The following is a 22,563-nucleotide window of genomic DNA, read 5'->3' as shown; positions in this document are numbered from 1 at the left end:
AGGGTTCATCACATTGTACAGATGGTGTACAAGTTTCAACATGCCCAGAGTCTCCCGGCTTTCGAGTAGGTTGCTCGGCCTCATGGCTTCCTGCATTTTTCTGGTGCCAGAGGCCAGGCTGCGGCTGAGATCCCTGCAATGGGTTCTCAAGATGCAGTGGTCAGTTCTCCGGCAAGATGACGAAGGGAACCTGAGAAAGGGGGGGCCGTTTTGGCAACTGTGGCCGGAGGTGCCTGTAGTGACAGACGCTTCCCTCACAGGATGGGGCGCTCATGCCAACGACTTGACCGCCAGCGGTCGTTGGTCTCAATCGGAGTCCAGACTCCACATCAATCTGTTAGAGCTGAGAGCCATCAAGCTGGCCCTGAAGGCTTTTTTGCCCTCAGTACGGGGGAAGAGTGTCTTGGTCATGACGGACAACACAGTGGCAATGCATTACCTCAACATAAAAGGGGGTGGCAGGGTCACTCCCGTTGTGCAGAGGAGCAATGCAGCTCTGGTTCTGGGCCATCCAGCAGGAAATTTCAATCTCGGCAGTTCATTTGGCCGGCAACGTAAATGCGGCGGCGGACGCTCTGAGCAAGCAGAGCAGTGTCTCTCACGAGTGGGAGTTGGCTCTTGGAAGTCCTTCAGGAGAGCTTTGCCCTTTGGGGAACCCTGCAAGTGGATCTCTTCGCCACCAGTGTCAACCGGAAGTGCGAGAGATTCTGCTCAAGGGAATTTCCTCCAAGAGGAGCCTTGGGAGACGCGTTCATGGTGGATTGGTCATTCTCACTGCTGTATGCATTTCCTCCAGTCCCCGTCATTTCACAAGTGTTGCGGAGGTTACGGAGGTTCGGTTCCCACATGATCCTCATTGCTCCGGATTGGGCCAGGAGAGCGTGGTACCCGGACCTTCTGGAAATGTCCATCTGCCCTCCACGCCGTCTTCCCCGCCGAGAGGATCTGCGCGACGCACCCCTCCTTCATGCCCAAGGTGCCGTCGGACTTCCACCTCAACGAGCCCTTGGTGTTACCAGTTTTCTTTCCATCGCCTTCGACGCCAGCCGAGAGGACTTTGCACTCGCTGGATGTAGCTGGTGCGCTGAAGTTCTACGTGGACCGCACGAAGAGTTTTCGGAAAACGTCACAACTGTTCGTGAACTTTGGGTATGTGAATCAAGGGAAGGCTCTCTCGAAGACTTCCATTTGCAGATGGCTCTCCGGCCTCATGCATTGTTACCGGTTGGCAAACCGACTGCTGGCCTGCCGTCCGAGAGCCCATTGGACCAGAGCGATCGCTGCTACCACGGCGTTCCTGTCTGGTGTGCCCCTGCTGGACATCTGCAGGGCTGCTACGTGGAGGTCGACGCACACCTTCACAAGAGTCTACCTCGTCAATCGGGACTCCAGGGAGGAGTCCAGGGTCGGCCAAGCAGTGCTGCGTGACCTGTTCGCTCAAGGTGAGCCTGGTGAGGAGGTAAGAGATGCTTAATGTTGAGTTGTTGTATTGCTTAATGTTGAGCCTGTTGCCACCTCCCGTGGTTGTGCATGTGTATACTGCTATGTATTCTTTTATTCATGAGCATGTGAATCCATGCCAGACCCCATGCTGGAGAAGGAACAACTTACTTACCTGTAACTGTTGTTCTCCAGCATGGGTCTGGCATGGATTCACATGCAAACCTTCCCACCTACCCCTCTGCGGCTCTTCACTTGGTCATACTGCCACTTGGCGTGCTACCAAATCTGAGGATGGCTGCCAGAGGCAGAGCTTAGGGAGAGGGCAGTCATTGGTTGGGGGCATTATGACCCAGAGATCAGTGCTTGGTTACTACTAAGAAAGAAAGATCAGAAACTAAACTGATGCTGATTTTTTCATTACTGAGGATTCCCAGCCTGACGACGGAGAATATTCATGAGCATGTGATTCCATGCCAGACCCATGCTGGAGAATAACAGTTACAGGTAAGTAACTTGTTCCATACAATCCATGGTCAGGATATGGCCTTTGGGAAGGCGGTTCTTTATTTCGCAATCTAATTGGGTATTCGAAATTCTTTTCCCTTCTCCATTTACTGGTACTGCTTTCGTAGTCTGTCAAAGATATGGAATGCGTTGGAGGACACAATCCATTCGAAGAACAAGTTACTTAACAATTGGTAACGTTCTTTCGACTGGATGTTCCTCAACGCATTCCACATCGCCCTCCCAGCCTGCCCCTGAGGAGAATTTCCTATGCAATTGCAGCTTCCGTTTCTGCAAGGCTAAATGCAGTCCAGCAGGCATCTGAATGGTGTCACATGTTCTGGGGGGGAAAACTTAAACTGAGGCTATGGGCGCCATGTGTCCTATTTATAACATCTTGTCACGTCGTCCTCGACGGAGGCCCTCGAGGGACATGGACCCGACACCATCGACGCAGGACGTCCTCTGCCGAAAAGTTTCCGAAGTGCACAGCTGTGGACATTACATTTCAAATATGTGCAATGTGTTGGAGGAACATACAGTTGAAAAAACGTCAGCAGTTGGTAAGTAACTTGTTCTTCTGTCCTAGACACTCTTTCTAGGTCTGATTCTCAGGTGGGCCAAGCAGTACTAAGGCCTCTTTTCACTACTGTTCCTTCTCACAACCCACCTCCAACTCTGGATACTGCTCGCTAGTCTATGCACAGCATGTGATTCTAAGCAGATTAACAAGCATCAGAAGACATACATTACTCACCGTAATAGCATTACTGATAATTGTATCTGCTTAGATTCACATGCACCCACCCTTCCTCCCCGCTCAGGTGGAAGGAAAATAGACATCTTACTACTTTCTCTTTTATGTACTCACTCACGATAGTCAATCGGCTCCATCATGGCAGAAAAGATACAATTGGCGGGACCTCGACGCGCAAGGGATCTTGGTTACACTACACGTCACGTTAGGGATAGTGTTACAGGCACGCCCATGTCGACGTCCCCTTTCGATCCTCGAAAGACAAGATGCAATACTCTGCAGTTACCACTGGATGTCGGACTATATGCACAGCATGTGAATCTAAGCAGATACAATCATTAGAAATGCTATTAGGGTGAGTAATGCATGTCGTATTCCCCATATCTGCCTATTATAGGCCACCTTTCACTGTGGCACACCGCAATAAACATACTCACCTCGCCACTCAGACTCTCGCACCATGGAGACACGAATAATGAGACCCTGTTGTCCGCACTGGACAAAGATCGCTGCAGCCGAACAACATTGAAGCCCATGGTGCGTATACATTACACTACGTCTGTGGACACAGGCCACATTCACGCCCAAACATCCATGCACCATAGAATGGAGCAATGGCTATGCTGATCTGTTCTAGCAGTGCACATAGCCGTCCACACTGAAACACCAGACGTACCTCAACACCTCTGCCACTAGCATACAGCGACTACCAACTAAAAGAAATTCAGTATAGCTTGCCACGCATACTCTTTTTCCGCAATAGCACTCTATCGCAAACCACCAACAGCGCCACCCACGTGCCTGACCTTTTTGGGCTGCTTAGTCGAGCCTAGCCGGCCACCTAAGTGCTTGAGCGGCGAAAATGCACACATGCATCTCCGAACCTAAACTCTTAGAAACTCCAGCACATTGACTACGGTCAACAAGGGCGTTCTGACCACAAAGCGCATTGAGCCCATACAATTGGGGAAAGAGTGCTGTATAAATAACCAAATACAATACATCATCTGCGTCAAAAATGGTGACTAGAAGAGAAGTCACCTCCATGATCACTCAGCATAGAGAGGGTCACTTCAGTTGAGTCATCTCCTTCAGAGAGCCACAGAACCACTGACAACAGTGTTGAGCTGCCTTATGGGCAATGCACAGGCAGCTCAACAATTTACAACTGGAGTGCAATGGTTGGGCGGATGTACCATGGTGTACTGTGTACCCTTCATCCTCTAGTGCCATGAGATATTCAGACCCATTAATTCATCAACCTAGACAGATGCCTTGTATTCCAGTCACATTACACTAGCCTATTGTGTGTGCAAAGGGGTGGGTCCTAAATGGGCTATTCTGTGGCAGTACCTTTCCACCCACAGCGTTCAGACCAAGTGCTGCTTGTATCCCTTCCCACTTAGCACAACCTGGTGTGCATCAACCACCACCCTCACAGGCTCCTCCAGGGTTGGGTGTGCTCCCTGTACCCCATGGTCCATCAGTTCTGAGATCGGGATGCCTCTCCCCCCCATTTTTCATCCAAGGCTCTCTGTCAGTATTCCAATTGAGTCGGACCCATCTCTCTCTCTCCCCTCTGTGTCCCCGTTTACCCCTCTATAAGGAAGGGTACACTGAAGTCTCCCTCCCATTCGGACGGGTCTCTTTTTCTCTCCTCTCCATTTCAGTCTGGTTTACTCCCCAGTCGTTCTCAAGGGAGAATCTCCTACATTTGTGGCTCAACAGCATATATAGTGACACCTAGATTCGAAACACAGCAGTCCCTGTAAAAACGCTCAATTTAGGCATATCTGGATAAATGAAGAAACACATATCTGGGCCTCAACAGTAAATTGGGCAGCAAGAGAAGACGCCTACATTTGAGTAAACAGTCAGTGGAAAAACATCGGTTTTTGAAAGCAGCGATTGAAAGACCAGTTTATTGGGTGATTAAATGGGTGTGCATTTTTTGGTAAGATCATAGTAGTGGTAGGGCAGTCATTGCTGTACTCTCCACCCAGGCCGTGCTTACTTCGTCAGTCGCTGCTGGTTGTCGGCTTGCTTCTCAAGTGAACACATGCAAACACGGGCTGGAGCTGCTTCTTCGGGAGCTGCATTTGCCTTGGTGCCCTTAGCCGCTGGGCTGGCCGGGCAGAGGCTGCCCTGATGGGGGGGATTGAAAAGAGCGGCAAGGGGCTGGTTGGCCAATTGGGCATTCAGTGGGTGGGAGGGAAGATGGGGATTAGGCCAACTAGGAAGCGGGCCCAGAGGGGTGACCTACAAGCAAAACGAAACGCAGAAAAGCTACAACTACTATTACTATTATTACAGAACATGGCCAAATACATTGGCAGACCCCAGATGTTGCTGTTAGGCAAGATTGTATTTAGTAACCCTGTGGGAGATTACACCAGCCTTGTCCTCTTGGCAATAGGTAACACAACCTTTGGTATAGGGCTGAACTACACAAGTTGGTAGAGTAACTGAGCAGCCAGGCTTATCTCAAGAGGGGTCAATGCGAGCTGTAGAGTTGTAACAGAGATTCACAGCGACATGTATTCAAATCACACTTATACTCAGTTTCTTGGTTAAAATAATTATGTATTAATTTAAGTCCGCTTTAAAATAAGTCTTTGAAGGAATTGGTTCCTCCGAGGTATTCACATCTATGACAGGTAATCACCACAGCTGTGCTGCTTTGGAAAATTTTCTACGTCGATACGCTGTTCTCGAGGGCCTCCGTCGAGCCGACATCACCGGATGTTATAAGTAGGACGCACGACGCCTGTAGCCTCAGTTCCGTTTTTTCTTGAACGTGTTCGCTTAGGAGATCTCGGCGCGCCCCCCACGACGCCTGCCTCTGGTGCCTTGGTGAGGACCACACCACGGATGATAGTGACGATTGCCAGTCGTTAACATCAAAGGCCTTGCAGGAGCGGAAGAAGCTGCTTTCTGTCGGTAGGGTTTCCAAGCCCCGAATGTCAAAATCCGTGGGGCTTTCGACCGACTATTCGAGAGGCGACTCTCTGCGTCATCGGCGTATGTCCAGGGGGGGGTCTCGGTCCCGGAGTGGTTCCTGTCATTCCTCTGCCTCTTCGAGGCACTCGCGGAAGCGCCATCACCGGTCGCCTTCCTCGTCCGAGGACTCTACCCGTCGGCGGGTTGCTTGTCCCAACAAGTACTCTTCTCCTGCTGAATTGGATGCTTTTCGTACGGAGATGATGGTGATTTTTCAGTCGCAGGGCTCCGTTCCGTCCGCGCCTTCGAAAGAAGCCGGCAGGGGACGTGCTAGGGCCATCGCTCGCACGCCTTTCGGCTCGGGTGGTCGTCGCGATCATCGGGCGCCTTCGAGGTCCCGATCGGACAAGGTGGATCGCTCTAGCCATGCCCGCTCCCAGTCCTCAACGCCCTCGAGACCGTCGAAGCCTGTGAGGTCTTCGAAGAAGACGTCCATGCCATTAGCGCTATGTCCATCAAGGGACTCTCTCGAGGCTCCGCCTCCGAGGAAGTCATCGGCGCCAAGGCCGTTGAAGGACACGCTCGGGGCTAAGCCCTCGAGGCCTGTGTCAAAGCCATCAGTGCCACACTCGACGCCGATTCTGTCGACGCCCTCGATGCCTTTCAAGGATGCTTTATTGGAGGTACCCTGTGCATCGGTGGAAACCCTAAGTAAGGCCCTGAAGAAAGCGGTGAGACCTATCTTTGAGCCTTTTTCTGTGCCCTCCTCCAGGGATTTATTCCAGCCTCTGGATTATATTTGAGGTGGAGGAAGTGTCTTCGGAAGGTTTGGTTCCGGATGAGGTTCCTGACAAAATATTGTCTGGTCATAGCCAGATTGAAGACCTGCGTCAGTCTGTGCACGACGCCAGTGGTCTTGATACCTCCCCAGAGGTTGAGTTTGGCACGCCTGAGCCTGGTACGCATGCTGACTCTTCGTACAGGTGGCTAATGTCGAGGGTGACCGAGTACTTGGGGTGGTCTGCGCCACCAGTAGATTTTCTGCAGGATGACCGGACAGATATCTTGGACCACGGTCCACCAACTGACCCGGTACTGCCATTCCATATGGCCTTGCAATGAAGGGTGGCGGCGGCTTGGACTGCTCCGGAGACTCCTGGCAGTGAGTAAGAAGTTGCTAAAAAAGTACTGGCTATCCACTGGCGACCCCGGCTACTTGTCCATGCACCCTACTCCGGAGAGTTTGGTGGTGCAGGCCGCTACGGCCCCAGCAAAACAGGCGTCGTACCCTACCATCCCTCCTGATAGGGTTGACAAAGGTTTTGACGGTTGGGCGAAGAAAGTCTTTTCTTCAGGGGGTATGGCTTTGAAAGCAGCCAACTGTGTGTGCGCCTTGGCACGTTTCACTCACACTCTGTGGAATTGTTTTGTTGGTGGCTGAACATATTCCCGAAGGGGAGGAACGGGATGGCTTTCTTGCCCTTGTATAGGATGGCAAGGATGCCATGTGTGAATCCGTTCAGTCGGGTCTGAACGTGGCAGACTGTGTCAGCCGGTCCATGGCGGCGAGCACCGTGATGCGCATTTGAGTGGTTGCGGAAGTGGGGTTTGCTCCGGATGTACAAGCCTGGCTTCTCAACATGCCCTTTGATGGTGACCATCTTTTTGGAAGCAAGGCTGTCGAGGGCCTTGAGAGGTTGCAGACCTCCAAAGCTGCAGCGAAGTCGTTGAGCGCTGCAGTTCGCCAACCTCCGCCTTTTCGTCCTAGGAGACCGCAATGGAGGAGAGGTTCCTTTGGTAGATTGAAGGGAGCTGCAAGCCAAAGGGGCCAACGTAGGAGTACCAGAGGTGGAAAAGAAGGTACTCGAGGTGCCAAGGCTGCTCGGTCAGTTGCCTCTGCCCTCAGGCACTGCCGCAGCCGCTTCAGCTCAGTCATGAGGCCTTGTCCCATGGTTCGCCGGTTGGGGGAAGGCTGGCGTGCCATTACTTCAGATGTGTGGGTTCTGGAGATCATAGCCCACGGCTACTGTCTTCCTTTCCGGCAGAGGCCTCACGACAATCCAACCAGGGAATCTCTCTTTTAAGAGTCCAGAAAGGTGCCAAAGAACTGGTGCCTGTAGCAAGAGGAACAAGGGATGGTTTTGCCCTTATTTTTTTGATCCCAAAGAAAGACGGGAGATTGAGGCCCATCATAGACTTGCGTTGGTTGAACAAACTTCTCAGGAAGGACAAGTTCAAGACGGTCACTCTTTCTCAAGTCCTCCAGGCCCTTCAACTTCGGGATTGGTTGGTGTCTCTGGACCTCAAGGATGCATACTTCCAAGTGCCGATCCATCCCGTGTACCGGATGAACCTGAGGTTTGCGGCTGGCGACTCGCACGTTCAGTTTCAGGGCCTGTCATTCGGATTGACCTCCGCCCGAGGGTTTTCACCAAGCTCATGGTGGTGGTGGCAGCATATCTCAGGAAAGGGGGCGGTGGGATTCACGTCTAGCCCTACCTGGACAATTGGTTGATCACGGCGCGCTCTCCCGAGCAAGTCCTGGATCGTCTGTCAGTAACCTGACACTCCCTTCACAAGCTGGGCTTCTCCCTCAACTTAAAGAAGTCTCATTTGACACCTACCAAGTGGCTCCAGTACATCGGAGCACAGCTCGATACATCCCTGGGGCAGTGTTTCCCTCCCCAGGTGAGAGCTCATCACATTCTGCAGATGGTGGACAAGTTTCAACTTGCCCAGAGTCTCCCGGCGTTCGAGTTCTTGAGGTTGCTAGGCCTCATGGCATCCTGCATTCTCCTGGTGCCAGAGGCCTTGCTGCGGATGAGATCTCTGCAGTGGGCTCTCAAGATGCAGTGGTCTCAGTCCTCCTGCAGGATGTCGGATCCCGTTCAGGTGCCGCCCTCGGTCGCCCAGGATCTTCTGTGGTGGGCCGTCGAAGGCAATCTGATGAAGGGGGCTCCATTTTGGCTACCCTGGCAGGAGGTGACAATCGTGACGGACGCATCCTTCACGGGATGGGGAGCTCATGCCAACGAGTTGCCAGTCAGCTGTCGTTGGTCTCCGTCGGAGTCCGGAGTCCAGACTCCATATCAATCTGTTTGAGCTGAGGGCGGGGGGAAATGTCCTGATCCTGGTGGACAATGCAGTGGCAATGCACTGCCTCAACAAAAAGGGGGGGGCAGGATCACTCCCACTATGCAGAGAGGCGATGTAGCTCTGGTTCTGGGCCATCCAGCAGGACATTTCGATCTCGGCAGTTCATCTGGCCGGAGACGAAAACACGGCGGCGGATGCGATGAGCAGGCAGAGCAGTCTCTCAAGAGTGGGAGCTGGCTCAGAAAGTTCTTTTGGAGATCTTCGCCCTTTGGGGGACCCCACAAGTGGATCTCTTTGTTAGGCAGAAACCTGTGCAGTTCCCTTAGGGAACACTGTAAAGGATTTAGGACTACAGGTGTTAGCAGTAAACCCACTTGGTAGCAGTCTGTACCACCCAGATTTACCTGTTAGCTGTGGCTGAGCAGTCAGACTTCTCTCAAGAAGAGTTAGGCAGTATGCAAAGTATACACCATAGGCACTCAGACACACCAATACAAGCAAACACTGACCAGAGCTTTGGTATCAAAGTATATAATTATTTATTTAAAAACACACTGTTTGAAACACTCCAGCACTCTTGTTGTAAAATATTCTAAACACAGTTACTATTGTAATATATACACCCCTTTTTCCTTATCAGATAAGTCTTAGTAAAACACCACTTATTTTCATGCAGAGGTGAGCGCTTGACTAGATAGCACTCCAATAAGTTTGTGAAAAAGGGAGGTATATGGACAGAATATGGAAAGGTACACCACTCTAAGATTCAGGAACACTGTTAGCAAGGCAGAAGAGCAAAAGTCACTGGTGAGCCAAAGTCCAAAGGCTTGGCCCACTCTTAGAGAGAGCAGAGCACAAATGCGCCCAAGATCACAGTTGCACTAGGCTTAGAAAGTCTTGCAGCGAGTTCAAAAAGAGTTTAGAGAGGCTCAGGAAAGTTTAGCCAGGGTGTCCCAGGCCAACCCAGGTTCGAAAGCCGGGGGCTAAATCTACCCCGTACAGTCGGTGGCAAGGGAAGCCTGGCGGGACACGGTACCTTAAGTGGGAAGGATCCTCCAGCGGTGGCAGTTGTTCCTGGCAGTGGGTGCAAGTCACGTCGTCGTCCAGGGGAAGAGAATATCTCGACTTGGAGGAAAGAGGAAGGTCGTTGCACTGCCAGGGAAGAAACCAGCCTCTGAGTTTTCCGGTTAAGTGGTACCTTTTTTTCGCGGTCGTGGTCAAACGTGGTATCCTGGTTGCCAGGGTGCTTGGCAGAGGCAAGGCGGCCACGAGGTACGTCGGGAAGGCGAAAAGACAGTGAAACTGGTTATCCCCACCAGTCAAAGGAAGAAGACTCTCCGGCGGGAGATCTCCTCTGTCGTTGGGAAAAGTGGTGAGACGGTCCAGAAGGGCTCCACCGGTGGTGTCGTCGTGGCAGGTCAGCTCAGCTTCTCCCTCGTCGGATTCTTAGGTCCTGTGGCGACTTCTGAAGTTCCAGTCCCCAAAGCCCTGCTTTTATGCAGAAAACCCCCATTCACTCAGCCTAGCTGTCACTCAAACATGCTAAGTGGTGAGCCGGCCGGCTCACCACTTGGGCCAATCAGGACGGAGTGCGACTTGAGTTGCCTAGGCAACTCAGTCCAGGGTGCCTAAATCCCCCTCCACCCCTCCTAAGTACCCCAGACAGAGTGGCACCTCTTTGGAGGGCTTCTGTGGAGAAGCCCGCCAAAAAGTGGAACAAAGGGCTCGACTTGTGTTGGAGTCACAGAAGAGAATACAAACGCCATTTTAGAATCAAGTTTTGGCAAAAAATACCAACCGGAGAATTAATATTAATTAAATAAACCGGCGGTATGTTCGAGGCTACCGTAAATAATTAAATAAAGATAGTAGCCTAAAACAATGGGAAATCCCATAGGAAAATATTCGTGGTTGAATATAAAAAGTAGTATCCACTGCCACCAGCCAAAACTCGATCAGGGGGGACGGAGACGTGCCCCCTCGACTAACAGACCCTGGGGCAATTGAATTGCCCCAGCCAGTACGTCCACAATATGATGGTTTGTACTGGTTCTGTTCAGAATTTAAGACTAGTAAAGTCAATGGTGACTTTACATGCCCTGGGAGACAGTAGTCAGTCCCAGGGTATGGAGTCTATACTGGGGGGTCACTATGACACCCCTGTGTTACTGCACTGAGGGTGCTGTGTAACACACATCACAAAAACACATGAAGCCCTATGGGGTAAAAGACCCCATAGCCCATTAAACGCATCTAGATTCAAAGAAACACACTCAAATCATGTCCAAGAGTGAGGGTAAAAGAGTCTCACTCTTGGCAGGAGAAACAAATAAACCCCAAAAATCCAGCAAAGCTGCTGGGGGACTCACTAGGTTAGGAAATTCAGCCTAAACAGAGAATTCTCCCTAACACTCTTCGCCACCAGTGTCAACCGGAAGTGCGAAAGATTCTGTTCGCGGGAATTTCCTCCAAGAGGAGCCTTAGGGGACGCGTTCATAGTGGAGTTGTACTTCCCACTACTGTACGTGTTTCCTCCCATCCCCGTCATTCCGCAAGTGTTGCAGAGGTTACAGAGGTTTGGTTCCCGAATGATTCTCATTGCTCCGGCATGGGCCAGGAGAGCGTGGTACCCGGACCTTCTAGACATGTCCATCTGCTCTCACGGGAGGGGGGTCGGGTTCTCCATCCCGAGGTCAAGTCCCTCAGCCTTCATGCTTGATATCTGGAAGATTGAGGTATAAGGATTGGGACCTCCCCGAAGTGATGGAGGTGTTGCTTTTGGCCAGAAGGCCCGCAACAAAATCCCTGTACCGTTGCCGTTGGAGAAAGTTCTGCAACTGGTGCAGGGTACAGAATGTGGATCCTTTTCAATGTTCAATTCCTGTGGTTCTGTCTTTTTTGCTTTCATTAGCCCACAAGGGCCTGCAAGTGGGTACCATTAAGGGTTACCTGGCGGCGCTGTCCATATTTAAGCGCTTGTCTGAGGAGTGTTCTTATTTTAAGATTTCTTTGATTTCTCAGTTTCTAAAAGGGCTAACTAATGTGTTTCCACTGTCGCCTTTCCAGGTGCGGGGATGGGATTTGAACTTGGTTCTAAAATTCCTAATGGGAGCTCCGTTTGAGCCCCTTACATTCTTGTCCTTTGAGACTGTTGACCTTTAAGACTGTATTTTTAGTTGCGGTTACTCCCACTCGCAGAGTGAGTTAGTTGCAGGCACTGTCCGCCAAGCCACCTTTCACGGTGTTCCATAAGGACAGGGTTGTCCTTTGGGTTCATCCTTCTTTTCTTCTGAAGGTTATGTCGGAATTTCATTTGAGCCAGAAAGTAATTCTTCCGGCGTTCTATCCTCCTCCGCATCCAGGTAAGGAAGAGGAGAGGCTCCATAGGTTGGATCCGAGGAGAGCTTTGAGCTTCTCTCTCTCACGGATGTCCTGGGTCAGAGTGGACGATCCGCTATTTGTAGGATACGCTGGAAGGCCTTTAGGTCAAGCTGTTACCAAGCAACCTTGTCCAGATGGATCATTTTGACGATCTCTGAATGTTACTGTTTGGTGGGTAAGGACCCTCTGGTAGGTTTACGGGCCCATTCTACTAGGGGTGTGGCTGCCTCTACTGCTCTGCTGAGGGGTGTTCCAATTCGTAATATTTGTGAAGCAGCCACATGGGCCTCTGCCCTTACTTTTGTAAAACACTATTCCCTGGACTCTATCCATGGGCAAGATTTGGTCTTTGATAAGGCGGTCCTCTATTCTGCAATTTGATTGGGCATTCTAGAATTCTAAATTCTTTTCCCATCTCCATACGTTGGTACTGCTTTGGGAGTCAAAGATATGGAATACATCGGAGGACACAACCCCTCGAAGAACAAGTTACTTTCTTACCTGGTAACGTTCTTTCGATGGGCTGTTCCTCCGACGTTTTCCACATCAGACCCTCCCAGCCTGCCCCTCTACAGATTTTTTTATGCGATTGCAGCTTACGTTTCCGGAAGGCTTTCTGTAGTCATACTGGCAGAAGATTGGTGCCACACGTTCTGGGGGAAAAACTGCAACTGAGGCTACGGGCGTTGTGCGTCCTACATATAACATCAAGTGACGTCGGCTCTTGACGGAGGCCGTCATCGACTCAGGACACCGACGCCAAAATGTTTTTCCGAAGCAGCACAGCTGTGGACATTACTGTCAGCGATGTGGAATATGTCGGAGAAACATCCCGTCGAAAGAACGTTACCAGGTAAGAAAGTAACTTGTTCTTTGGGCGGTCAAGTAAACCTCCCCCCGCCCCCCCCTAACGGATTGTAGACCAACGGACCAGTGTCCTTCGGCCTGGGAGTACACAGTTGGGTTGTCCACCCCATTGTGTCTCAACTCAGGAGGAGTCTGATTCAGCACAGCAAGCACCCAGCTGAGTACATAGCAGCGGGACAGTAACCTTTCATGTAGAAAGAAGACAATGTCACAAACTGGTCCCCAGGTGAGGCGACGGCAGCTCCTGTTTGGATTCTTGGCCTTAGGCTGAAGAAGGAACTTTAGTCGGGAACAGACTTTCAGTTTGGGCACCCAGCAGATTATCTTCTCGATACTGGCTCGTTGGGACTTCGGTTCAGCAATGGTTGTCACACTGCAGATTTCTCTAATTTTCGGTCCCCGACTTTGAAGGGGAGACATCTTAACACATAAGAGTCACTGAAGGTCCAGCAGGATGCCCACGAAGTTCCATCTGATACCGCGCTTCAGGAGACGATGCCCGGTATATTGGCCCAGGTCCCAGGGTATTTGGTGATTGCAGCCCAGGACAGTCGCTGCTCTTCGAGGGACATCTCAAAATGCAGGTTGTCTATAGACTGGTTGGTCACATCAGTCCTGGGGAGGAAGAAGTCATCGGTCTGTGACTTTGTACTGTTAGTCCATAGTCCCCTTTCCTCCATAAGCCCTGCCCACCGTCCCCTATATATATTAGTCAAGTTTACGGTCTTGCAAATTGAAGGACTGCCCGGTGTGGACGGAGTTGACGGCGCTGGTCACGCCCACGCCCTCAGTGTCCCCCGAGCAACACAGATAATTTCTAAGGGAAATTCATTGTGTGCTATGCCAAAAGTGTACCGGTCCCGTCCCCGTAGGACGGACACCCATACGTACGGAGGAAAGAGGTCTATGGACTAAGAGTAAAGAAGTCACTACAATGAGTGACCTTTTTTTTGTTCCAAACTGTTCTCATCTGATACAGGGCACAGGAGTTTACTTAAATTCAGGTTACTTTTCTCTTCTCGTTGTCTCATGCCGTCTTTGCCAGGGCCATATTACATCCCCAGCACTTTGAACCTCAAAGAAATACCACATACTTTTGCATTCCTTTACCTTTAAGATATGTATGTGCTTTGAAGTACCTTCTCTTGGATTGTTCCCTGCTAGAAGCCCATGTTTTTTTTAGAATGTGTTGACCATCTCTGATTGGGTGGCGCCCACATATTTGAATGGTGCGCTGTACTTAAATGGAAACATCCTGTAAATTAAGTGCTATAAAGTTGGGGATTTCCTCACTGTACCTTTGTCAATCACATAAGTACCTGAGGAAGACACTGGAAGCTGTGCTTCCCTGCAGCTGGCAGAAATATACTGCTGTGCACAACTTCAACATCATCAGAAGACTATAGGCAACCACTCTGGGGCTCTACCCTTCTTGGTCCCTGAAAATATTTCACCCTGCACCGCTAATCTTGTGGCTGGAGCACCAGGTCGCCTGAAATGATTGGCAGTTAGTAGGATCTGCTGTCTACAACTGTTTATGACAGCTGGGACATTGAGATATCCGAGGCATACCTCTTTGAGACCTGATTGAGCCCCCACTGTAGCACTCTGCCATCAAGACTGCTTTCACGGCTACTGAAGTAACTGCACTGTCCTTCAGCATCAGATGTCACCCTTGAGTCGCTGTCTTGCCCCAGGAGTTGCTTCCTGCATCTTTATTGTTGAACCGCAACTTTTGTTGACATTTAATCGTTTAACATCTCCTTTATCCTGTTTCATGGAGACCTGCTAGTCTTTGGCCCATCGCTTAACATTTGTCACAAGATGCGCTCTAAACTTCACTTGTGCTCACTCTAGAAATGTGAATCCATAAAAGCGTGGAAGAGTGAAAATAGATTTTGTTTGTTGAAGGCTAGTTGGAGAGTATAAATGAAGTAGTGCCAGAATGGATCTGATGGGTACCATCTTGGGCAGTGGTCCCAGGGTTCCATCTGGCAAGTGAGCAGAAAGATTAAAACGAGGCAACAGTGAAGAGTAGGAAGCTTGGAGATTAAAGCAAGGAAGTACCACTGTCAAAGTAAGAGATTGTATATCAGGGGGAGAGCTTTGATGTGTTCGGAGAGTGGGTGAAGAGTTGGTTTGGGAAGAGAGTAAGAAAAGTACCAACTTGGAGAGTGAAAAGATGGGTGCAGTTGGGAAAGCAAGAGGTAAAGGAGTTAAATTATCACTAAGCAAAACCATAGCAAGAATGTGAGAGAAGAGGAAAGTGTAAAATAAAGGAGCGATCATTTGTTGAGGAGACTTGTATACTGATAGTCTATCGAGAGGGGATGGATTGTATTGACTGAGAGCAGGGGGCAGAAGCCTCGAAGTAGGCAAGTTGAGAACAAGGGAGACTATCGAAAGGGAATGAAGGTCGTTCGTGCAGCCTTCGCCACAGCTGCCGTGTTGCGTCTTGGAGGCAGGGATACCCTTTGGGCCGTAGGAGCCACCCTCGTTGGATCGGCACCTACCACCGCCGTGGTAGTAAGGACTTTGGCTGCGCCAGTTAAGCCTGCTTGGGCTGCGTAGCCTTCTTTCGGCCTCAGCTTTTCTGATGTCTCCCGTAACTTTGCCAGGGTAGATGACTTCCTCTTTGATGAGGAGCTTGATGGCAGGCTGGCTACAGAGGCAGATGGCGATGGTGATCGCGGCCTATCCAACCTGGGGCCAGCATCAGCAGCGAAACCAGTGGAATCGGACTTGCGGTTCTTGGCCTTCTCTTGCTCCTCCATGCTTGGGGCTACCTCAAACAACTTCGACTTCTTCCCAGAGGGAGACTGCTCTTTGGACCGCCCAGTACTGGGTGAGGCATGAACCTGTTTGAAGTACGGGGCAGAGGCCTCGTTCGAATTGAGCCATGCCACCAATTGCTATGCCCGTCTTGCATAGTCTTCTTCGAGAAGCACAGATACATCTCACACTCCACCTCCATGTGGCCGGGTGCAGGCAGTAAAGACATTGTAGATGCTTGTCCTCCACAAAGACGTTCTGTAGCCGGCATTTGGTGCCGGGCCTGAAGAGGGTCCTTCCCTCATTTTTATCCTAAGCCATGGTCAGAGGGCCTGTAGTAGTCCCAAGAAGGCCTTCCAGAAACTTTGAGGAATCTTTGCCCTTGAAACACTTGTGTATAGCCGCGTTATAAATGCCATATCATATCAGGGGCCCAAAACTTCACAGTCAACAGATCCCCATTGCCGACCAATGAGGAAAGAGCACATACGCTTTGGTGGAAACAAAAATCGAATTTTTCTATGAAAGAATTTTTTTAAAAACCTACAAATTGCTTAGATAGAAACGCGAGGATTTCCAAAACAGAAGCCTGCAGAAGAAATCTGAAGATGGCTGCCAGAGGCGGGGTTTAGGGAGAGGAGTGTCATTGGATGGGGGCAATATGACCTAGAGGAGAAATACAGTTTTAAAGTGAAAGGGAAACTGTTTTCTTTTACAGAGGATTCCCAGCCTGACGGGAATATTCATGAGCACGTGAATCCATGCCAGACCCATGCTGGAGAACAATAATTACAGGTAGGTAATTTAAACCTTTTAGGCGGGCTACCTGTATTCCGTAGCTGAAATCAGACATTAAGAGAGCCTGTGTTACTGGCCAATGCATATCTTTAATTGGAATTGCCTTATTTATTTGTGCATTTATATAGCGCACAAAACCCAGAGGTATCGAGGCACGTTTTACTTAAGAGGTTGGTTACAGTAGGAATTTGCATGGTAAGCTTACAAGCATATTGGTCAACACAGTGAATCAGAGGGTGTCATTGTAGTCTGCTTGTGATAACCCTGTGCTAAGTGTAAGTTAATTGCAGGCTTGGGTGAAGAGCCAGGTTTTAAGGCCTTTGTGGAAGGACCATAATGAAGGGGCAAGGATTTCCATAGTTTGGCCGCGAGCACTGGTAATTTGGGTATAGTGGCTAGGCTGGCGTAAGTGGATTGGGTGGGCCTGTTGGATTGGGTTTTTGATATTTGATTGGTTAGGTATGCTGGGGCACTGTTAGAAAGGCATTTGTATGTAAGTGAAAGGACTTTGAATTTGAATTTTGAATATGTTTACATATTAGTATGTGCAATTTTTTGTAAAAATTCTGCTTGTGATAAATGTGCTTAAAATGTGAATGTGCTTACTCGTTTCTTGTGTTCCTTCTAGCGTCTAAATCACTCCCAGCACATGCCGCTCCACCACCAGGAATAGTAGAAATAGATAGTGAGAAGTTTGCCTGCCAGTGGTATGTATTCACTTACATATATAATTATGCATGTATTTTAGCGATCTTTCAATGAGCTTAATCGCAAAATAAAGGAACACAGTTGTTGACTATTGCGATGCTATTTATTTAACATGGGATGTATCTGCTCTACTAGTCTTTATATCTGTCTGTAGGATTTGCGCCTTTGGTTTGCCCATGTGCGTATCTGTCAAAGCATTTGACGGCATCCAAGGTTCACCGTTGTTAGTATTCCTAAAAACGAAAAAAAATATTTCAACTTGTGTGCAGGATCTCTAAAGTATTTTACTCATCTACACTTACTGCAGAGGTGGAAAACCTTTCAGCCATTGAATTCAAGGGGGAAAAGTGCAGTTCTCGCTGAATCCCCTGGGCCAAGAGACTGTTTTTTAGGAGGCAGTGTACAGCCAGGGGGACTGATCTAGGAGCTTCTGTGTGCCCTAGTCCTGCATGTACAAAGTACTAAGTATGGGACATGGTTGTTGTGGGGGTGCATAGTTTGAACACAGTTACATTAAGCAGACATGGCATAAAAGCTTTCATTCAACACAGCAAATGAACGTCTTGTTAGAGACCCCCAGCTGTTTGCTGGACTTAAGGACTTTTAATTTCTAACCTTGAGAGAGTGAGACCCTTTTTTCCACACTTGCATGTATTTTTCTGTGATTTGGGCTGTTTCTTTTGACTTTGGAGTCTGACAAACTCCATAGGCATCATCTTTACATTGTGACACACAGCACCTTCAGTGCAATTGTGGAATCTGATAAAATGAGATGCCTGGAATTGTTATCGTTGGACTCATCATTAGACCCATCATTAGAATCAATAGAGAATCATTATTTATTGTTACCCAGTATTATTCCTTTAGGCACGGGTCCATCATGGTTAGCTATCCAGTATTGCATTCTGTTTAGTTCTGATTAAGTACATGAAGTAGCATCATTATAATTATCCACATATTAGACTGCCACTTTATGCATTAGCCATTGACATGTTATGCATTTGAAGAGAGAAATAGGCCCTGTTGTATGAAGGGTTTGCTTTTAGAATGATATGTTTGTATTAGAATATAGCGCTTGCCATTAGGAGAGAAACATGCTAGACACTAGAGTTTGCAATAGCATGACACTTGCACTGTTGTATGTAGTGCTTTAGAGACACGGTATATTTGCAGCATGACATGTAGAGAAGATGTTATGTATTTTGCATTGTAGCGCTTAGGCTGAGAGAAACAAATTGTTTGCAGGATTGAGAAAGAATGAGGGCTGGAATGACGCACAGTCATATATAAATTGACATGAAGAGCCATTTAGTACACATTGTTATGCTTTGTAGTTACACATTTAGAGATATGTTTGAGACACATGTATGCATGTTGAGTGTGTATTTAGAATGAGTTTGTATGTGGTTAGCGCTTGCATTGCAAGAAGAATAGCGTAAAGGTTAGAAAGCATTAGGCTGGCATTTGAATCCATTCTGTTGAAGACAGTGCGGAGTGCCGCGGCACTGCAAAATGTTATGGTACACTGTGATAGAAAGTATTCGTAAACATTGGCAGAGATACACAGATAACATGAACCCTTGAGCTCAAAGCTTCGCAGAGACAACACGAGGGCGGGGGCAGCGCCAGGGAGCGACGAGGGAGAGGTGCTTTTTGCAAAGGGGATGCTTTGAAAACGGGAACTAAGAGAGCATTTCGTAATGAAGACCGAGCCAACAGTGGAAGTGAACGGAAAAATAGGGAATTAGATGGTATTTTTTGCACCAGACATGGATGGCCATGAAAGAGATATGTCCAATGTCCCTTTGACACTCTCTTTGACACAGAACATGCAGTGAAAGTACATGCAAACACCGGCTGGCAGGCATTGTTAATGCTGACACAAAGGGAATAGACATTCTTGGTAAAGAATGTAAGTACCCATAGAAATGGGTGCGTCATTGGAAACTATAACCAGAGCTGGATAGAAAGAGTGGCTAGTTCGAGGGAGTTGCTGTGAAGGAGTTGCCCCTAGTCTTGCTGGTTGCTGAGTCTTTTGGAAAATGCAGTTAGATACAGATGGAGTTCGTTATGAAGAATGCAATCCTGAGAATGAGGGAGAGATGTCTTGGTGCAGCAGAATCCGATGGCTTTGGGGCAGAGAGCTTGTCGGAGGTTGGCAGAAGCAGTCGTGTGACCAGATCTTAAGGGGCCAGCCACTGCTGACTGATTGATTGAAGAGAGTAGCGGGAAGAGGAGAGACCTGGCTTGACAAATACAGAGCTGGAGAGGAGAGAGATGCACAAGCAAATGGGACGTATGGTTCATGGCTAGACAAACTGATTGATTACAATCAAAGTGGGGTAACTTTGCTGATGTGTTTGGGAAGGACATTGCATCTGAAGGGGAGGTGCCTGAGCCAAAATGCATGGGGACAGAATGGGGTGCCATGGAAATTGGGGAATGGGTATCCATGTCCAATCCCCCCACCCCAAATGATGCCTATGATTAGAATGTGACACCATCTAGTTGTTGGTCAGACACTCACACAAACAGTTTCCACGGGAAAGTGGAGATCAGACAGGGATTGTCTTAAGAGAGCGGGTGTGAAGCATGGTGTGGATTGGATTGGAGAGGTTTGATTCTGCATGAAGGAGAGGATTATTGGAGATGATTGCTGGATGTTTGAGGCTTGCATTTAGACTGTATTAGAATGAAAGGCTTATATTACATGCTTGCATTAGGAACCTGAAAGGCTTATAGTTATTCCATGGTAGATTTGCACCAGAAGTAAAAGGTGCAAATTCGATATAGGCTTATAGAGTTTTAGCATTGTTTGAATTATGCTTTGGTATTAGCGTAAATGTATTCCACTCTTATAATTGAATCGATTCATGTGTTCTTTGTGCCTTGTTGTTTGTGTCCACAGTAGCAAGATAGGAGTATGTTGGTACTGTGTTGGTATTATTTGTTCTGTACAACATGGGTATGTTCCTAGAAGTAATCTAGGAGTAACACAGTGCACAAGGGGCCTGAGAAATGAAGGCTTGGGGGCAGGGGGTATAGGCTCCACATACATTGTCAAAGATTGTCTGAGACCGGAGCATGCTTGCTGAAGGGGGTGGGGCGGGGCAAGACTATGATGGGGCTTTATTTCCAGACTAACACAATGGCACAGGGAAGTCTCTTAGATTTCCCAAAGTTTTAAATACGTTCTCTTGGTTAAACTACTATTTCCAAGATCAGTGAAGTGAAATTGACTTTGCTTGCATATTGCAATTTTCTAGACCCAGCACACACTATCTCACAATAGGGTGCTGGAGGGGTTCCTTAGTATACCCTTTGTCTAGATTCTCATGTAACATTTTTATGTTACCCTTTCTACAATTAATGGCTGGTGGCAGTGGTTTATTTTTTACTACCATTGTGTGTTTTTACCGCAGGCTGCTTTCGCAGTGGCAGTAAGGCACCCATGGGTGCCCATTTTGCCAAAATGGCCCTGGTCGTCTTGTTTCGCCATTTCTTGTTGGAACAGTCCTTGAGATTTACTCTGCGCGCCAAACCAGGTTTGGTCCCTTTGTTTGTTTTCTTTGGTGGGATTCACGAGTGAAGCCCACCTCTGGCTCCAGTATGTCTGGCAGGGGCAGGAAGTGAGGAAGGTGCCCGAAACTCCCTGTGCTTAATCCCCTTGGTTACAGGAGTGCACACAAAGGTGATTTGCCGGCTGGCTGTCCTTGGAGGATAAGCCACCCTGTGTGCGATTGACAGCTAGGCTGGAATTAATTGAAGAAACCTGTATAAAAGGTGAGGCTTTTTGGCTTGGAAGGCAGAGTCGACCACTGGACGAAGGAATCTGAAGAAGAACTTGGAAGTGACGTCTGCTGCAACTCCTGGACTGTTGGTTTGCCCGGTGAAACCCTGCTGCTGTGCTGAAGCTCCAAATTAGTTTCCACTAGTGAAACCCTGCAAGGACTACTTCCCCTTGGGTTGGTGGGACCAATCAACCCCAAGGTGAACTCGCCTGGACATCCTCTCGTAGCTGGCTGTACTGGCACTACTGCTGGAACGGAAGTGCCAGGGAGAGGAACACCAGATCGAGTGCATCGCTTTTAAGGCGGACCTGAGCGCCAGGAAGATCCTCTGGAATTCCCTGAAGAAGGACTGAGCCACCTCAGCAGAGTGCTGGACCCCAGATGAGAGGTAAGTCTGAAGTGTTATCCGAGAACTGCAGTGTTGCTATTTGCTATAGACGCGAGGAGCTGAAACCACAAAATGCTGCAGAATTTAAGTTTGACCTTTGTTACTGCCGACCTTCCCCTTGTGTTGCAGGAGTCCCCAGACGTCCTCCCTCGACTGAGGCCCAGGGACAACAGGATCTGCTGAGCCACACAGGAACCGAAGCCAACTGGAACCATTTCTTCTAACAAAAGGTACTGTAAACCTAAGAGGACTTAACCTCTTGTTGTGTAGCCGCACTGGTTCTCGTCTTGGTTACCCTTGCAGAGTTACTTGCGGCTTTGCCCCTCACAAGCCTCCCAGCTTGTAGCCCTTCAAATGAATCATATTTCTACAAAAACTTCTAAAAACATTATGCAAGACTTGTACTCACCTGCAAAGAAGATCTTCAGCTTCCCTAGGCTTTGCTCAACTAACATTGACTGTCCTGGCTCCCTGAGAGACTCTTCTACCTCCGACTTTGTGCTTTTGCCTTTCCCCCAGGAAAGGGTTATTTACTTTGCATTGGAGGGTTTTAAAAGTACTTACCAGTTAATGAATTATTTGTTAACCTTTGTTTTATTCCTATATCTAATCCTTTACACTAAACTCAGTATTGCTCTAAATGTACCAGTGATAAATCAATGTCCACAGTGTCCTAGCTATTTAAGGACAGTCGCTGCTCTTCGAGGGACATCTCAAAATGCGGGTTGTCTCGAGACTGGTTGGTCACACCAGTCCTGGGGAGGAAGAAGTCATCCGGTCTGGATCTTCCATGTCGTGACTGCTGTACTGTTAGTCCATAGTACCCTTTATTTTATATGTCCCGCCCACCGTCCCCCTATATATATATTAGTCAGGTTTACCGTCTTGCAAATTGAAGGACTGCCCGGTGTGAGCGGAGTTGGCAGCACTGGTCACGCCCACGCCCTCAGTGTCCCCCTAGCAACACAGATAATTTCGAAGGGAAATTCATTTTGTGCTGTGCCAAAAGTGTACCGGTCCCGTCCCCATAGGACAGACACACATACGTATGGAGGAATGAGGTCTATGGACTAAGAGTAAAGAAGTCACTTAAATGAGTGACCTTTTCTTGTTCTGAA

The 22,563-nt window shown here is 48.8% G+C and overlaps 1 protein-coding gene across 1 annotated transcript in view; it reads left to right on the top strand.

The window, feature by feature from the left end:
- The window catches only part of ARID2 (AT-rich interaction domain 2), a 1,843,885-nt gene that overhangs the window by 1,047,205 nt on the left and 774,117 nt on the right, over positions 1–22,563 (top strand). Inside the window, exon 12 of the mRNA XM_069629837.1 lies at positions 17,187–17,265. Coding sequence (XP_069485938.1) covers positions 17,187–17,265 — 79 coding nt within the window. The remainder of the gene's footprint in view (positions 1–17,186; positions 17,266–22,563) is intronic.

This window comes from Ambystoma mexicanum, chromosome 12 (genome assembly GCF_040938575.1).
Source record: "Ambystoma mexicanum isolate Mex_15411 chromosome 12, UKY_AmexF1_1, whole genome shotgun sequence".
Taxonomy (NCBI): domain Eukaryota; kingdom Metazoa; phylum Chordata; class Amphibia; order Caudata; family Ambystomatidae; genus Ambystoma; species Ambystoma mexicanum.
The sequence above is the reverse complement of the archived record's forward strand: the minus strand, read 5'-3'. Positions and strand labels throughout refer to the sequence as shown.